The sequence below is a fragment of the Desmodus rotundus genome, chromosome 8 (genome assembly GCF_022682495.2).
Source record: "Desmodus rotundus isolate HL8 chromosome 8, HLdesRot8A.1, whole genome shotgun sequence".
NCBI classification, from domain to species: Eukaryota; Metazoa; Chordata; class Mammalia; order Chiroptera; family Phyllostomidae; genus Desmodus; species Desmodus rotundus.
This window is the reverse complement of record NC_071394.1, coordinates 104,867,617-104,883,658: the sequence shown is the minus strand read 5'-3', so window position 1 is coordinate 104,883,658 and position 16,042 is coordinate 104,867,617. Positions and strand designations below refer to the sequence as shown.

Here is a 16,042-nt window from a genome sequence, read left to right as displayed (position 1 = left end):
CCATTGAAAGTGAGGCGGGGGAGGAACGAACGTGCGGACGGCGGAGGCTGGACGTCAGGTTGGCGGTGACGCGCGCGCGCGCCCCCCCCCCCGGCCGGAGGTAACGGCGGGAAGGCTCGGGCGCGCGCGCGCGCGCGGCGGCCCTCTAACCGCATGTGCGCACGGAGGGCAGGCGAGGGGCGGGCGTGTCCGAGTCCAGAGGCTGCGCTGGCCGCGGCGGTGCCGCTGGCCGAGCGGCTGTATGGCCGGGGGCTGGCTTCCCCAGCGGCCCGCAGGCCACCAGGCCCGCCTCCACCGGTTCCCGCTCGCTCCGGCGCCCCGCCCCTCGGCCCCGCTGCATACTCCCCGCGGTCCCGCGAAGGCGGATACGGCCTTGCCCGGCGTGCCATCCGGGCCAGCCAGGTGGCCAGCCCTTCCCTGAGACCGGGCGGGCCAGACGAGCGGCTTCCGACCCCTCAGCTCCCGGGGCGGAGCCACCCGCGGGTCTGTCCCCCTCTTCCCGGGAGGGATCCCTGGGGCTACCTTCCCGCCTAACTCGTCCTATCTGATTAGCTTGCTAGTTTTGTTGCAACTTAGATCCTCAAAGGCAGGGGATGCTGGCTCATTTCTGGTGGGAAGTTCAGCAATTTTTAAAAAGTGAGCTGGTTTAAAAACGTTAATGTTAGTTCGGAAGGAACAGAAATGTAGAAATCGTGAGGGACTGAAGTTGGGGAACCTTGAGCTATGGCTTGCTTCATGCAAGTCACGGATGGGAAGTAAATAGAGTGAGGGTGTGAAAGGGATGATTCCTTAGGAACACTTTAATAATGAAGATATCGAAGAGGGCTAATCTAGACTCATAATGTGGTTTTTCGTATGTCCCTTACAACATCAGAGAGTGAGGATGAGTGTTGTCAGTGACTAGTCTTCATGTGTAGTTATAGTTATTTGCACAAAGTGGTTTTTTTGAGCTTTACATCTGATTCCTGAAATCTTGTTATTTTTATTCCTTTAATCAAGTGTTGTAGGGTAGGTACCTTATACAGTCTCCCCTACATGCTTGCACTTAATTTTATAGATACGGAAAGGAAATCATCAAAAGGATCATCAACTACATGTTACCTTCAAATATTTACATTTAGGTTTAAAGCTGTAGCTTTACGATATAATAAAAGTGTATTATTTTCTTATTGGTGTAGTACCATCTTACCCTGACCTTGCCCTTTGATTGTATCATTAACAGTGGTCAGTATAATATAGTAAAAAGTAAAATTTAAAATGTGCTATAGTGATTTATAAACATTCAGTCACACTGTTCTTTAAAATGTATGTAGATTCTGGTTTTAAACATTCACTGGATTGTAGGAACTGTGCATGTTAATTGTACCGATGCCATTTTTCTCCCATTGAAAGGAAGACCTGCCCTTGGCCCTTTTAGTATATGTAGCAGAGGTGGCCAATAGTGACGGCATCAGCAGTCCACTCTCAAACCTTCCACCTTAAAAAAAAATGTCAGCTTGATTTGAAGTTCTGCTGAAGCCAACATTGACATAAGTTTCCAGAACTGAATTTTTTACTTTCATGTTACATTAGTTTTTTTCTCCAAGAGCTAGGTTTGTTTTTTCAGTTTTACAAAACCACAGTACTGTCACCCACCTATGAAAATAAAAATTCCGTGATGTCAGCATTCAGTCTGGGTTCAGATTTCCCCACTGTCCCTTCAATGTCTTTTTATAGTTGACTTATTTGGATCAAAATCCTGTAGAGATACACATGTTGCATTTGGTTGACATACCTTTTAAATCTTAAATATAGCAATTCCTTTGCCTCCCTTTCCACCCCCCAGTATTCTACATTTAGCTGATTGCATCTGCTTGGTATCCTTTAACATGTAAATCTATTTCCTTTATTTTCTTTAAACCAACATGTACATCTAGAATGCCGCTATCCACTTATAGTAGCCACCAGCCAGCTGTGACTATTTAAATGAATGAAAATGAAGTGAAACTAAAAATACAATTCCTGTGCCATATCAGCCATGTTTCAAGTGCCCAATTGTCACAGGTGCCTTGTGGCTACCGTTTGACTGGTGTAGATATAAGATGTTTCCATAATTGCAGGAAATTCTGTTGAACAGACCTGATCTAGAAGCTTGATCAGATTCAGCCTTGACTTTTTTGCTGTTGGGGAGACAGGAAGGTGTCCTAGGTGGTGCTGTATACTTCCAGTTGCATTAATTATCACTGAGGCACACGATGAGTTGTTTCTTTTTGTGATGTTAAGATTGAGCAGCATACTGGGTTTAGGTGTCGTCAGCCCCGTTCATCCATCACGAAACCCCCCTGAACCTTTCACTTACTGGTGAAGTCTTTCCATGGATTTAGATTTGCCTATATCTATTATTTCATTAGGGGTTATAATATGGTGATTTTCTAATTCTATCATTCCTTCAGTATTTATTAGCTGGAAATCCTTCATGAAGACGAACTTTCTCCCATGAACTATTTGACTACCATCAGTCGTTTGAAATACAGTTTGTACAGGAAAGGCAAGAAAAACGCTTAATTCTTTCCCTCTATTTTCAGACTTCAGTAATGAGTTGGTGGCCTAACAACCTCCAAAGGTAACCATGAGGGTTTTTGCCTTTTTACAAAATCAGCTTGTTGACTTGCATAGATTTAAACTGTTTCAACCTATTGGCTGGCCTTTTAAAAAAAATTTTGATACTCAAATTATCCTGTTTTTTTCTAGTGGTGGTCCTGTCCACTTTAATATGACCAGCAGTCTTTGATAATTTTCTCATTTTCTGGTAAAACATGTTCCTGGCCATTATACGTTCTGGCCACCGAGGAGCCTGGCTCCTTTGAGGGGGAGGTGGTGTTTAGAGGTCAGCATTGGGGTGCTGGAGGGGCTCTTGCGGCAGCTGGGTTGGTCATTTGCTCCAGGGTTTACAGTGGCCAGAATTAGGAAGTATATTTTTAAAAGAGGAATATACAGAATTCACACTGATATTTCCAATTTAAAAGGTTTTTTTTCATATTTGATTTTATATTTGTATCTTTTTTGATGAAAATATTGGCACCTAATGTCATTAACATAATTACTTTTTTTCTTATTCTGTATTGTATGTAACTGTTTCAAATAAATACTGCCAATTTCATTATAAGCAATATGATTTCTAAGTAGTGTTCAGGGTTTTTTGCAGTTCTCTTTTTTTCTTAGTATATGTTCCATCTGGATATGTGCTGTGTGACTATTGGATTTTAAAGTCATGAAACAATTTGTTACGTGGCTAGGCTGCCAACCTGATATTTAGTTGATAGTTGATTTATTTCATTTTCCCTTCATTTTTTCAATCATGCTCTTTTCCATTTGGATTTGTTTTATTATATGTAAAACATTAGCATAATTTCTATAACACAAGTGCCTGTAAAACAAAGTATATCCAGATAAGCTGAGCTTTCATCCCTGTTTTCTCCATCCTATTCCCTTAATTACAGGTGTCATAATTACTCATTTTGGGTTTATCTGTTCCTAAAAACAACTGCATTATATCCATAGATCTGTAGATATATCTATATCTATGTATGTGTACATATACGCACATATACATTTTATATATATTCATTTTATATATATACACACACATATGTATTCCCCTTTCTTCCATAAGAGGTAGTATTTGCATGTACTGTTTTGTATCTTGCTATTTTTCACCTAATAATATATGTCCTGTATATCTTTCCATGGAAGTGTGCAGAGAGTGTTACCCTGTTTTACAGCTTTGTAGTGTTTCATTGGTGGATGGATATTGAAATAGTCCCCTCTTGATAAGTGTTCGTATTTCATCCTACTATTCCATATAGTTGTGCGATGTATATCCTTGTGCTTATGTGATTTCGTATTCTTGCCAGTGTATCTTCGGGATAGTTTCCCAGAATTGGCATTTTTGGATCAGAGTAATAAATGCATGTATATCAGTTGTTAGGTACTGCCAAAATCTGCTCTATAGCAGTGGTACTGTTTTGCATTCCTACATGCAATGTGGGTGCTGGTCTTCCCATGCCCCACGAACATATATTGTCAAACTTTTACTTTTTGGTTAATCGGATATAGAAGAAAGGGTAACTTAGTGTATTTTAAATTTGGTCAGCAAGATTGAGCACCTTTCTGTATGTTGAAGGTCCTTTGCATTTGTTTTTCTATGAGCTACTCGTTCTTGCCTTCTACCCATTTTTCTACTGATTTGCTTTTCCCCCTCAATTTTTAGGTTCTCTGTGTGTTGGGGTAATTAAGCCTTTGTGGTAAAACTTTCTAATACCACTGTCATTTGTCTTTTGTCATTGACTTTGCTTATGGCATATCTGCCGTGTAAAAATGTATTTTTATTGACTCAGATTTCTCAGTCTTCCCCTTATTCTTTCTGGATTTTGAGTTACACTTTAGACGGTGTTTTAAATTTTTATTTTTATTTTGGAAAATTTCTTTGACTTTATCTCCTGATTTTTTCCCCTCTTAAGTTGAGGGACCTATTGGGGCAATGGTAAATTATGCCTATAGTTTATTAGACCGGCCTTGGTATTATGTATGAGAGCCATAGACCTTTGTAATCGTGGTAACACCAAGGCAGGTAAGGGACAGAGAGTTGTTGTCCTCCTTCCAATGAGGTTTGATGGGTAGGCATGTCCCTTCTATTAGTACACATTTATTTGTAATTCTGCCCAGGGTTTTTTTCTTCCCGTGTCCCATTTTGTGAGTAATTTTATCGTGGCTGTATACTCTAGGTATTTTTTCTGACTAGTAAAATGAAGAGGTTATGGGGGTCTTCAGGTCTTTTCTAGCTCTTAAAGTCCTAGAAATATGTTAATGAATTTCAAGGATTTGTCCATTATCATATCCTATTTGGATTATTTTTTTCCCTAATATTTAAAGTGTGTTTTGTTTCCCTGCTTCCCAGACTTGGTGAAAAAGCTTGTATTTCCTTTAACCATCCTTTTCCAGATTTCACTTATTTTAAACAGCTTTCATTCCAAAGGAGAGTTAATAATTAATAACTTTTGTTGTTGTCTTGGTCCAAAATGCAGAGAAGACTAAGATTGCCCTGTAACAATTGCAGAGCCACGCAGTTTCCATGTTAGAGGCCAGGAGTGGCAGACTACGAAACACTAATTACTGAAATTTGTATTCAATACTGTGAACAAATACCTAATTTCACATAATTATCACATGGCACAGGCAAAGAACAAAGCAGAGCGACATGGTGCCTAGAGCTGAGTGAGGGTTAGGAAAGGAGTTAGAGATGTAGCTATGAGAAACTGAAATGAGGAGGGTCCACAGACAATCTGAGTCCTTGCTAGTTACAGGACCCTAAGGAGTGAGAATTGATGGTTTTGACAGCTGCTCACGCAGATGGTGAGGATCTTGTTAAAGAAACACATTACACATTAGTAAGATTATTTTACAGAGAGGATGTTGTCGGTCCTCCCCTACCCCTTTAACAACATGGATCTCTTTGTCTTAGACCGTTATTTTGATTTCTGAAATGGCAATTTCTCCCCTTATGCGGGCTATTTTCACTGTTGTGCTGCTGCCACCTGGTGGCCATGACGTCATGTTATACTTCAGCTTACATTTTTTCTGTATTTAGACTTTTCGATTTGGTTTGATTTCAGTTTGGTTTGATTTCAATTATTTCCAGGAAGGCTCTGTTGAACCAAAAGAAGATATAAAGGTATTTTAAGATCTGGAATTCTATAAACTATATAAATATTGTACACTGGCCGAGACTCGGCAGTCACACTGCCTACGTTTCCATCGTACGACTATAATTTTAGTTTACCACCGTCGGGCTGTTTAACTCTCCAAGCCTCAGGTTCCTCAAAGTGGTAGTATTTGTCTTTTATGAGTGTTGTGGATAACGAATTAGACAATATGTACAAGGCAGAACAGTTGAGCACACAATGACTTTTAGCTTCTGTTATAAATGTTGCTAATTATTAAATAATGTCATCTAGAACATATATCAATGTATTATATATTACTAAATGTGTGTTAATAATATATACTTTAAGTATATTAATGTTTAAGAATAGCATGACCTAAAGAAATACAATTTTACTAATGATAATTTTAAATAATAGCACTTTCCTATATATTTAATAAAAATCCATGTATAGTTGTCAAGAGGATGCTAGTTACAAGTGGACATTTAACTGGCTATTAGAATCCCATGAAAAAGCTGGAAGAAAGCTTGGAGATTATAGTTCATATTCCTCATTTTACAGATGCAAAAACTGAAGGCCAAGGACACAAAGCTAGTCAGTTGCAGAGTGGGACTGTATCCTGGGTCTGCTTCTCCGTGGTACTGGGTGAACTCTCTGCGGCCTGTCAGTCCTCTGGAGCAGACCAGGATGTGGAGCCGGGGTTGGGTTGTAATGGACCGTGTCGCGGTTGAAAGAAAGTGGAGTAGAACATGGAAACCTTTCTCTTTGGTTTTTTATTTTGTCTAGTGAAGGACAAACTAACTGGGAAAAAAACCCCTTTTCTGCCATGTTTATGCATGAATAGTTTAATACTCCTGTTAGAACTTTAGAAATAGATGCAAAGAACACGCCGTGGTCGTGTTTTCCAGTTTTCATCCTCTGTGTTTGCCTCTGGCTCTAAATTTTCCCGCTGGGAGAGCATTTTTGGTTTTTTCTTTTCCATACTGGACTGTTAATTCCTTGAAAAGGGCCACGTCTTTCATCAGTAAGTATCTAGTGGTTAGTCCAACACTGGATTCTTTGTTGAATGAAAGAATCCTCAGAGAAGTATTTATTATTTTTAGACAAGGCATTAGGACAAAGAGGCAGAACCTCCACGCCACTGTACTTGGGAATTATCTAAAAGACTAACTCATGATTCAGTCTTTGAAGGTTTAAGGAGAAAAGCATTATCTCAGGAGTGAGAAGTGGTTTGGCATTGATTAACCCTTTGAAGAGTTGTGACAGTAGGTGAGAATCCTACCATAGCTATTACCACTCACTGGTCCTTCTGAATTTAAGGGTGGTCTCTCCTCTGTCCTCACCTTCCTTCCTTTATGGTGTTTTTCCTTTTCTATGATAGTCTCTTCTGACTCCCTTCTCTTCTTCCTCTGCTGGACTCCTCTTTGTAGCTCCCCAGCTGTGACCAGTTTGGGGAGGGTAATAGACAAAGGGGAGGGCAATTGACAGAAGGTTAGTGCATCGCATCCAGCACATGCCACGCTGAAGTGCTTGCTCCACTAAGCTTTGGAGCAGCAGGGATGAATAAAATTGGGTTTCTGCCCTTGATCATGAGGAAAAAGGATGTGTTCCCCTGTGGTGTAACTGCTGTGAAAGAACCTGTTAAGGATGAGGAAGGATGCACTGTAGAGAAGGGAGGGACCCACGTAGCTGCCTTTCTGGGGAGGGGAGGGTATTCCAAGAAGCTTCAAGGGTTTGTCATCTTGAGGTTGAGTAGGAGCTTCTGTGATGGACCAAGGAATTCAGGCTCAGGCATTCAACCTGTTTATAAACTCTCTTAAAAAAAAAAAAAAAAACTACAAAAAGCTACACTTCTTTCTCTGACATGTGTGACCCCCACTTTCTCCTGTACGAGGGTTTGTGTCAGCGTCCCTCTGCTTCTAGCACCCACCTCTAGCCCTGGTCCACCCTTGTGTTAGGAAGTAGGGGTACAGCAGTGAGGTAGTTGATTTCAGCCCTGTAGGGAGAGTGTCAACAGCAGTGCAGATCACGTTTAAGTTACTTCGTTTAGTCTGCAATGCATTTTCCCCTACTGTTTTTTGAAGTGGTATTCCCTGACTGCTCCAACAGTCACCCTGAGAAGTGCTGCATTTTCGTATTGTCATCTGTATGCTTTCATTGACATTGCTGAGTTTGCCAGTGGAAATGTTAGAACTTAAACACTGAATTTTCTCCTGATTGCTGTTTTTGCTTTTCCAGTTGCCAAAGCAAAGGGGATTTGGCGATGGAGGCTTTGTTGGAAGGAATACAAAATCGGGGACGTGATGGGTAGGTTTGCTTTTGTCCCGAAGCTTCTCACTGAGTTTAAACAGCATGTCTGAGTTATGCTTCTGTCCGTTTTGCGCTTTGGGTACCGAAGCCAAAGTGTCCGGCTGAAGCCGGGCTGACCCATGTTGTACGCGGATAGCGTCTCTCCCTGGGGCGTTTGCCTCGCCTCAGCAGTGTGAAGCTGGACACTCGGCTTGCCGCTGCCCCTCTTCAGATGTTCTGCTCTTAAAAGCAAAAGTCTGACAGAGGCTTTGTGACACTAAGAACAATGCTCTTTTTAAAAAGTGTTTCAGCCTTCATAGTTACAGCTCTGTGAGTGTTCCCGGAAACCTTTTTGCAACCCGTACATCTGTGTCCACTTCTGTTTCCAACTCTGTAATGTCTGGTGTCTCCTGAAACTTGGATGGATGTCAGGAAGTTTACAATAATCACACAGGTTACAGTAAGTTCCTGATAATAGGGTGGAAAATTTAGTTGACATAATCTGACTCAAGGATGAATTTCTTGACATAGCTCTTAAAATTGTGTTATTTCCCCAATAGCCTACTTGCTTCCAAGGCTTTTGATTTTGGCTAGCTGAGAATGGGACATCAGCTGGCCTGCATTCTTCCTGAAGGCTTCCCTAAAATATTACAAAAGTGCTAGTTGTTGGTTGTCGAAGTCTCACTCACAGCCAGATTTAAAACATTGATTTTCTGTTTGACCAAAAGACTTAGGTGTTAGGTTGGCTGTTAGAGGAAGACAAACATTCAGGGTCTGGCACAAATAATGTCCCCTTTTTATTACAAAATCTTTTATCACAGAATCATAAGCATGTAATTCTGTAACATAACAATACCACACTCAAGCACACCATATGACATTTTAGGTGAAATGTGCAAATTAAAACTATAAATTATTACAGCCATATTATTACCCTATGAACCACACTCGTGCAGGCCTTACTTGTGCTGGACCCTGTATTTTGTGGGGTAAGTCATCACCTTAATGTGAACACTAAAAGGAAAAGCTCAGAAATCCTGTTCTTTGCTTCTGCCGACTTATTTACCAACATTGTTCCACCTAAGTAGGTTTACATCTGCTCTGTTTTTGCATCTGAAAGATGGAAAACCACTTTGACACATGTTCCCCGTTCTTGAGGGTCTGCTCTCATTTACAGGGGATTTTTGACGTCCTGCGAAGCAGAACTGCAGGAACTCATGAAGCAGATCGACATAATGGTGGCTCATAAAAAGTCCGAGTGGGAAGGGCAGACGCACGCTTTAGAGACCTGCTTGGACATCCGTGAGCAGGAACTGAAGACTCTCAGGGGCCAGTTGGATATAAAACACAAAGAGGTAAAGCAGTTGATTTCTTCCTCTTTTTGATATTTTGACCTTTTATATTCAATATATTTATTGCTTAAATATTTGTTAAAGAGAGCATTTTTATGTCAACTGTTTCTGTGTTGTCTTTTAATTCTGACAGTTTCTTTTAGAGGAAAAATTCATTGTGAAAATGTCCAAGAATATTAACATTTATTCCAATGATCATGTTACCTTGGCCACATGTAACACCTGTGTAACTTCTTCAGGAAAATGTAAACTGTGTCACGTGACCTTTGTGTCATAACCTTCTTCCTGTGTGTCCATGTCCCATTCACTGAGGTTAGTGAGCGTTGTTTTGGGCCTCTCTGTATGCCTAGGATAAAACAGTTAAGCCCAGAATTCAATAATTTGCCTCTTTTGGTTAGATTTAAAACAAAATTCGAAACCCTTTAAAAAAAATTGTATTTGCCCTTGATCAAAATTAGGAGAAAAGAAAGAAGAAAATAAAAAATTATTTGCAATCCCGCCACCCATCATTATTGGCAAATTGAGGGCAAAGTTTAGTAATATTTGCTAATTGATTCCCCATGATTTAGCTGGCACAGCAAAGTACACTGAATATTGGGAGGGAAGCAGAGAGCTTTTATAAGTGCAAGAATTGCCCCTAAATGCATGACTGTCGGTCTCAGACGTATCGGGAGAGCTGTAGGGAAACACCGGTCCCAGGCCCCGTTCTGATGGACTTTCCTACCAGCACCAGCACCAGCACCACTCAGCGCTCTTACTCAGTTCATGGAGGTACATTTGCGCGAATGGTACACACTGAAATTGTGATTCTATTGATGACGCTTACCGAGAGTATTTTAGACCATTTCACTTAATAAGGAGAGAGCTAGGCTTGATAAAAGTAGTTTAATGCTTGTCAAATGACCCTCTCATTGGTTGGCCATTTGCACTCTGGGTCAAAACAGTACATAGTAATATTGGTTGTGTAAAGTTCAGTTTTCTGTAAATGCCACTTGTTAGATTAGAATTTATTTCAAAATTTGGATAGAACTTTGAGAGTGTATTTTAAAATTATACCTCATGCAAAGATAGAGGTAGTGAAAAAGTACTTGGAATCATTTGTTTGTTTTAATTTTAATTTTAACTTACATATGGTCCGTGCTCCTTATCCAGTAAGCTGCTTTAGCTAGCGCTTCTTTGTTTCTCTTAGGCACTGGTGGCAAACACAAGGCCCGTGGGCCGAATCCAGCCCTCCACCTTGTTTTATCCAGCCAGGCACCTTATTTATACCTGGAGGCAGCACTGACCTTGCCCCTAGTTAAGGAGTAGTTACATGTATACAGTCCTAAAATTACATTCGGCCCTTTGAAGGCAACTTCGAGGCTGATGTGGCCCCCTGGTGAAAATGAGTTTGACATCCTTAGAGCAAAACAAAAGTAGTTTTGTTTAGTAAGTTAAAGTGATAGTGATTTCCTAGTTAAGAAAAACACTATATATAGGTATCCAAGTCATTTATTTTGTTAGAAACCTATTAAATAAATTCCTCTGTGTGTGATTGTGAGAATATTTAGTCCTTTTGGGGCTGCTTGAACTTATTTCTATAGCTTAGTTTGGATGTCAAGAGCATTATTGCTATTATTTAATACCTTAAAGAGAAATTATGAGGCCCATGTTAAGGATTTGAAGACAACAGGTTTGGCCTGGCACATAAAAGAAATTTAGAATGGTGGCTGTTTGGTCAATTTGCCGCTTCACTGAATGGGCTGCTGAAAGTTGATGAAGTTTCTAGAACTAAAGTGCGTTTTACCAAACACTAGTCACGGGACTCTATTCCATAGAGTTTCTCTGAAATTGTGTTGGTAATACCATGTTCAATTCTACTTTGAACAGTAAATCACATAAGAACTAGAAAATAGGGCTTTGTGTTTTTTTCATTTTTATTTGACAGCCTAGAAGCAGTTAGTCCTATGTCACAAACCAGTGCTGCTCAGGTGACAGGCCCACGGTTAGAATTTTCTCTCCTCATAGAAAGTTTGCTACATAAAAATGTCAGTGGCACTAAACAGTGTTTCGTGACATGGTCGATTTACCTTCTGCCTCCAGTTTCTGACATCCCGCTGGATGGCTGTTGTGACCAGCACCAGCCCATCTGCAGATCCCTCTTGGAGGGGCACTCGTATAAACAGCCCACTTTGTTTGTGAGTGTGTTATGTGCTTTCTGACTACACTGTTGGGAGCGGGTTGGTTTAATGGACATTGGTGCTGCGGTTACCTTCTCACGCCCCGCAGAGCAGGCAGACTTAATGAAAGGCGCAAGGAATTTGGAATCCTGGCTCTGCCTCTTTTCAGCTGACTGAGCTTGAACAAATAATTTAACTTCTCTGAGCCTGTTTCATCATGTGTAAAATTAGGATAAAAATCCAAGGTCGCAGTGTTGTTGTGAAGATTGAATTACTGTGTAAGAAAGCACTTTGAAAACTATACATTGTATCTAGAATCAGTTATTACAGCTCTTCTGTCATCCTCACAGCCGCCTCAAACCTTGGTCCTTCTTCTGCACCTAAGGCCATCCGTCACTCAGCATTCCCCCTCTCTCTTTCTCCTCCTTTTCTCTAAGAAATTTAAGTATTCCGAGTGCCCATTATGAGCCAGACCCTAGTACATAAATAAAATTAAACAGTCTTTCCTTCAGGGTAATATTTATGTTTGCCTCGTATAATAAATACAAAGAAAAATGTTTCTACAAGGCCCAGAAGGAAAAACAGTAATTATCTGCCCCACCCTTTGAGCTTCGGATTCCGGCTGCTCTGAAGCAGTCACTTCAGTGCCTGTAGCTCTTTCTTTTGGTGTTCTCCCCACGGCTCAAAGTTACATTTTCATTCTCACATATCTTCATTTGCAGGTTTAGTTATTTGTCTAATGACTTCCTGCTGTGAAAATTAAGGGATTTTCTCTCTTCCATACAACTTTCATCCCCTCATCCTGCCAGGATTGTGCGTCTTAATTTTTGGTTAGCTCAATATTCAATACCATCATTAAGATGTTAAATATTGTTCACAGCTGAGTCAGATAGTGTGATAATCAAACTTATTTCTTGTACAGCTTGTTTTCCCTGGAATTAAGAATTGTCTCATTTATGCTTGCTTTTAAAAAATGTACCTACTGCCCTGGACGGGTGGCTTAGTTGGGTGGAGGGTCATCCTTGTCCACCAAAAGGTTGTGAGTTCGATCCCTGGTCTGGGCGCATATGGGAAGTAACCAGACGATGTTTCTCGTTCTCTCCCCCTTCTTCTCTCTCTTTAATATCAACAGAAAACATATCCTTGCATGAGGATTAAAAAAAACACCTACCATTGATTCTTCCCAAACTCTCTGACACAGATATAAGTCTTTTCTTAGTGTTTTCAGACAGGCTAGGCAATATGTCTATTTTCTTTCTTCTTTGTTTGGCACGCTCCCTTTCTAAGTACGGATACGTTACACTCTCGGCTGGCAGTAGAGCTTCATCTTGGGAGCTCCCTTCGCCATTATTCTGGAGGTTTTATAAATCTACTTCTTCATTTTGGTAGAACATACTTTTACATGTCTGGAAATATCTTCATTCTTTTTTCACATCTGACTGAAAATTTGATTGGCTATAGAATTCTGCTTTAGAAGTAAATTTCACTCAGAATGTGTTTAGTTACATGTGAATCTTTCAGACTTTACCGTTTGGTAAATTAGGTAATTTGGGCCAATTCACCTACTGAGGACAAGTTAGATTTTAAAAAAATCTGCTGGAAGTAGAGTGCTAACAAGACAGTGAAGAATTACCGGGCCAGGATCTGGGCGAGGCTGAAGGTCCATGGAGGTGAGCCTGGAGTTTGGGGCAATTATTAGCTGAAACTGGAGAAGGCAGCCGAGAGGATAGAGACTGACTAGGATTTTTGATGAGTTCAAGGGGTTAAGAGAATAAAGGATCTGCTGTCCAGTGTGGCTCTGAAACCCCTCCTCATTTTGGGTTGGGTAACCTGAAAGGAATAAGGATGGGCCAGTTGTAGAACAAGCCCTCTTCAAACTGCTAGTGAGCTGCAGAGATTTCAATCTGTGACTTAGCTGAAGATGACCCAGGAGTGCACTGTCCCCAGGCAGCTCCAAAGTGCTAGGGCTTCCAGGAACCTGGGAAAAGCAAAGTTACATTTTCTCCAAAGGAAAAAAACCCCACCATTCTGTGTCTTGACGTATTTCTTCTAATAAATTTGCAAATACGATGCTTGATAACTGCTGAGAAAGTAAGGTTAGAAACACAAGGAGACAAGACAACAAAAATTGTGAAAAGCAGAGGCAATACAAGATAAAAACAGGTCCACAGAGATTCTAGACGGTGGCACTATCATGGTTAGACTTTTCAGTAGCTATATTTATGGTGTTCGGAGGGACAAAACATGAGGTCGAGCAATTCAGGAAAGAATTAGAAACGATAAAAAAACCCAAATGAGTGGAAATGAAAGTATTGAGAAATAGAATAATTGAAATCAAGGTCTTAAAGAATGAGGTAATTAGTAAACTGGAAGATGGCACAGAAGAAAATGTTTACAGTAAAACCTAGACCAAATGATAGCAAATATAGAAAAGGAGGCAAGAGAGAGAGGCCGCAGGGAGAAGGTAAATATGACTGCTTTTGGAATCCCTGAAGGAGAAAAACGAGAATAATGGGGGGGAATGGAGACAACTGTAATTGAACAACAATAAAAAAAAAAAAGAATGAGAATGGGCAGAAGCAATATTTGAAGATAAATTGGCTGAAATTTTGCCAAAAGTTAGGAAGACTGTGTATTTCAGGAATCCAAGAATTCTCAAGCAAGATAAATAAAAAGAAATATTTACCTAGCTTGAAAACTAAAGACAAAGTAGAAATCTGAAAAGCAAACAACCAACCAAAAAGTTTATCTACCAAGAAAAAAGAGACAGATTTATCTACAAACAGTTCCCAACCGTTGAGTTGTCAGCTAAAATGGTGCAAGCCAGAAGACGGGAGAGTGGTATCTACAAAGAAATGACTCTTTCCCTTGCCAAACCAGAAATCTATACCCAGAAAAGAGATGAAAGAAATTTTCAAATCAGCAAAAATTGAAAGAATTTGTCACTAACAGACCTGTACCAAGGACGCACTAAAGAATGTTCTTCAGGCAGAAGGAAAGTGATCCCGGATGGAAGCTTAAGAGATTGAGGGAGCAATGAAAGTAACAGTAGGTGTGCGGTGAGCCTGAATGAATGTGACTGTGCATAACAGCACAACCCTTCTCAGTTCAACACGTGTGTAGGGCTGTGATGGTGTTTAAGTCGGGTTGGGGATAAACGGAATTACAAGTATTTCTGTAGTCCTTGAGTTGCCTGGGAATTAGTAAAACTACTAATGAACATTAGAGTTGTTCAATCACAGACCCATGTTTTAATATTGAGAGAACCATTAAAAGTATATATTAACATTTTAATAGAGTATATAATTTCCAAGCTAATAGGAGAAAAAATGAAATGGTAAGTTATTAGCTCCAAAGAAGGCAAGAAAGAAAAAAAGGAACAGAGCTTATTAAGTACAAATAGCACTCAGTAAGATGATAGATTTATATCCAAATAAAACATTCTTTAATCACTCTTCTAATCTGAACTTCAGAATCACTTTTTCATATTAAAAATCCTACTAGAATTTTTCATTGGAATTCCATTAACTTTTTCTTCTAAAAATAATTTTTTTCTGTTTTCTAAAACTGAGTTATAATTGAGCTATAACATCATATTAGTTTGAGGTAAATGCACTAAATGGCCCAATTAAAGATAAAAGATAAAAATTATCCAACTGGGTAAAAATAATTAAACTCAGTTATTTGGGATTTTTAAAGGTACAGCAAAGTTGGAAGTAAAAGGTAAAATAAAAATATGTATCACGTAAACACTTTGAATAGAGATATTGCGTAGGTATATTCATATTAGAAAAAGTATGTAATACTTGAAGTAGAAAGTATGTAATACATTCCTCAGGTAAGAGATACATTTTCTAATGATAAAATACAAAATCTCAGTATACGTAGCTACAGCAGACATTCTCTGTGGCCTGTAGCACATTTTCTTTGCCTCCTGATTTCATCTTGGCTGTTACACTCGTACAGCTCCTGTGCACTGCCAGCCTCTCCCTACACTATGCTTCTCTCTCTGGAGCCTTAGGACGCTGCTCAGGTGAAACCTTTAAGTATGTGGATGTTAACACTTCTGCCACAAGCCTTAAGAAGTAGAGGGACTGGAATCCGTGGATAAATTCTCCAGCTTCCTGTCCCTTAGAGGGACTATTCTGAAACCCATTCTGTTTGGTTCCTTGTTGAGTTCCCACTGTGATTTAGCCCCAGCTTCTTAACTGCAGAAATCAACTCAGTAATACACCCCTTTATTGGTTTTCCTTCCTTCCCTGGGTCTCCCTTTTCATTTCTTCACTGTGCTACCTGGGATCACTTTCAACTACCTGCCTCAAAGTCCATGTCTCCAGCTATACTTTTGGGGGGACTCAAACTAAGACAAAAAATATATAAATTTGTAAGTATCTAATAAAATCATCTTAAAAGAAATTTTTCTCTTGCTCTCCCTTATCTCTATGCAAAAGGTGGCAGAACTACAAGGAGAAGTAGAATAAATCACAATTGTAGCTGGGGATTTTGACCACTTTTCTTAGTAACTGATGGAACGAGAGAC

General features: G+C 40.0%; 1 protein-coding gene across 10 annotated transcripts in view; it reads left to right on the top strand.

The window, feature by feature from the left end:
• The window catches only part of CEP63 (centrosomal protein 63), a 41,857-nt gene that overhangs the window by 190 nt on the left and 25,625 nt on the right, over window positions 1-16,042 (top strand). For 4 of the 10 annotated variants that reach the window (XM_024565759.3, XM_024565758.3, XM_045199749.2 and 1 more), the window contains 2 exons: window positions 7,941-8,009; window positions 9,169-9,346. In XM_024565759.3, the coding sequence (XP_024421527.2) occupies window positions 7,966-8,009; window positions 9,169-9,346 (222 nt within the window). In that variant the 5' untranslated portion in view covers window positions 7,941-7,965. The other 6 variants (XM_053929571.1, XM_053929570.2, XM_053929569.2 and 3 more) reach the window with 6 other exon arrangements.